The sequence below is a fragment of the Myotis davidii genome, unplaced genomic scaffold (assembly GCF_000327345.1).
Source record: "Myotis davidii unplaced genomic scaffold, ASM32734v1 scaffold134, whole genome shotgun sequence".
Classification (NCBI taxonomy): domain Eukaryota; kingdom Metazoa; phylum Chordata; class Mammalia; order Chiroptera; family Vespertilionidae; genus Myotis; species Myotis davidii.
Genome location: NW_006288853.1, coordinates 2,776,709 through 2,779,363, shown reverse-complemented (window position 1 = coordinate 2,779,363; position 2,655 = coordinate 2,776,709). Strand labels below are relative to the sequence as shown.

The window sequence follows — 2,655 nt, the reverse complement described above, 5'->3', positions numbered from 1 at the left end:
CAATATGTAATTATATATGTGTTTTCCGATGGTCTTAGGCGACCCCTGTGAAAGGGTCGTTCGACCCCCAAAGGGTCGCGACCCACAGGTTGAGAACCGCTGCTCTAGACCCTTCCATGGCTCCCCACTGCTCCTACATAGATCTGTCTCTAAGGCCGCCTGTCTCTCTCCAGCCAGATCCTGTATCATGCCACCCTCCCAGCTCTCCAGAGTCCTGCGCTTTCTTCAGTTCCCCAAGACAAACCCTCCTCTGACTTTCAGCCTCCCGTTGCCCCTAAGAACACGGCCCCCACTCGCATTGCCTTTGCCTGGAAAACTCCTATTTAGCCTTTAAAACTTTGCTTGAAAATCACTTTGCCAGGAAGCCACCGCCATCAGGTATGCTGCATGTTAATACATTCCCCAGGCCTCCTCTGCTTCCATTATCACAGCACTTTCACACCACGGACTCACTACCCATCTTCTCCTTTGTGTCCTGTTTGCCTGTGCGGTTAGGAAGGCAGGAAACATTTGCTGAATGATTGGGTGAAAATGGACAGAGAAGGTGGCAGGACATCGTGCACTGGAAACACGGTCAGGAGGCCTAGGGTCTAGTCCAGGACACCCCATGTGACTCTGAGTGACCTACCGCCCCTCTCTGGGCCTTAGTTTCCCCATCTGTGAAATGGGGTCAGTTCAGGTGCTCTGCAGATGAGAGGTCTAGAAGTCAGTGAGGTAAAGATGAAGCAGCAGTTTCATGAGGAGGAATCAGCATGGAAGATAACACTGTCAGCCCCAAGACCTTAAAAGCATGAGACTTGGCATGGCTAAGTCTTAAACAGAGGAAGCAAAGCTCTGGGAAAGGGCTGGGGCATGTCCTGGCCAACAACAGGAGGGGCCAGGAAGGGGAAAGCGTGGTGAGAGGAACTAAGCAAACTCTCAGGGTCTGACGCTTGTCCCTCGGCAACCAGCACCCAGAGACACCCAGGAGAGCCCTACCTGCCCTCAGACCCTCTCCCCTGCACAGCCAGTCCCATGTGCACTCAGCCGGCCCACAAAGGCTGCCTGCTTGCATTGCTGAGCCTAGAGCCCCCTGCTTGCCCCAGCCGGTCCAGGGGACAGTGGGGCCTGACCGAGCCCTCTAGATTCCCTATCACCTGGCAGAGCAGGGGAATGAGCTGATAGCAGCAGTCGTGGGTGAGCCAGTAAACTAGCAATGGCAAACTTGCCACCCTCTCTGCTCTGGCCATGCAACCTCCCTCTCCTTGACCACCCTGGAAAGGGGTGGCAGTACCAGCCTCTGCCTGGAAGGGGCACCTGAGAGGGGCCTGGCTGAAGGAAACTGGTGCATCATTCATTCCAGAATGGATGCAATGTCACTACAGTCAGAGCTGGGCGCTAACGTTTGCCATCCTCACCACAGTGCTGCTCGCTCAGAGGGGTTAGGTTATTTGCCCCAGGCTGCACAGCTTCAAAGCAGGACCTGCTGGACGGAGGCCCTGCTCCTCACTATTCCACACCACTGTTTACTAAGAGGCCCTCCCAGCTTTTCCCATCAACCTTCCACAGCAGCCTCTTCCAGGACCTCTTCCCAGACGGCTATACCCTCACCTGTGGGTCCACCCCATCACCGGGCCCTGGATCCCCTGTGCTGTCCAGGTTCCCAGTCACCAGGCCTCATGCCCTCACTGCCCAGCCTTTTCTCCAATGGCACCAATAAGACTGCATGCTCCTCCTTCCCGGGGAGGGTGGGTTTTATGTACTCCCAAGATCGCCCTGGCTAAGAGGCACTAGTGGCTTTCACTTGTGTTCATGAACATTTTGGGAATGGGAGAAAGCTCAGTATCCCTTTCCCAGAGAAACACACAGACACAAAACGTTGGGGGACTATTCCAGAGGGTAGGAAATGAGAAACCCAGCTTAGGAACCAGAGGGTATGCACAGCCGGGGAGACCCACAGCTGGGCCCCAGTGGTCTGGGCAGCGGGCAGGGACCAGGACACCCCCTGCTGCAGGAACTGCCTCCTGCCATCCTCAACCCCTTGGATGACTCCCTCCCTCACTCTATCTTAAAAGAAACGATGGCAAGAAAAGGCAGTACTGATCCTCCAGGGATAGATGGGGAAGGGCCATGGGGACAACAAGCCTCGGCCCGGGCCACGGGACACAAGTCCTGAAGCGTGGGCGCTGGGTGGCTCTCACCCCACCCTGGTGGGAGAAGTGGAGCTTGGCCGCCTCTGAGCGCCTCTGCGCTCCCTGCCTTCCTCCACCTGCCCAGCGCACCCAGGGCGCTCCCATCCCGGGATGAGGTGGGGGTGGGGGGTGAGGGGTGCCTGCCTGAGGCGGGATTGAGAGGGCCCGCGTAAGCCCCTCGGGTCCTCAGGGTCCCTGGCAGGGCAGCATCCGTCCCCGCCCCCAACCCCTCCCTCGGATACCTTGTCCGAGCTCCCGGGCGCACTGCGCAGCGCGGATAGCAAGTGCCCGCGGGCACCGGCGGATGGAGAGTTTGGAGGCTGCGCGAGGGGGCGCCGCGGGGAGGGATAAAAGCCAGCAACAAAGAGCACAGACCTCATCCAGCAGTTGGTTGACTCGTCCCAAAATAGCCGTCTCCATTTGCTGCTCCCCACACTCGGCTTCCAGGCGCAGCACCCGGGCCTGCAGCTCCACCATCCGAAAG

The 2,655-nt window shown here is 58.1% G+C and overlaps 1 protein-coding gene across 1 annotated transcript in view; it reads right to left on the bottom strand.

Annotated features, from left to right (window-relative positions):
- COL13A1 (collagen type XIII alpha 1) overlaps positions 1-2,649 on the bottom strand; it is a 216,737-nt gene extending 214,088 nt beyond the window's left edge. The window contains 1 exon segment of the mRNA XM_015562129.1: positions 2,547-2,649. Coding sequence (XP_015417615.1) covers positions 2,547-2,648 — 102 coding nt within the window. The 5' untranslated portion in view covers position 2,649.
- Between the last annotated feature and the right edge of the window lie 6 nt (positions 2,650-2,655).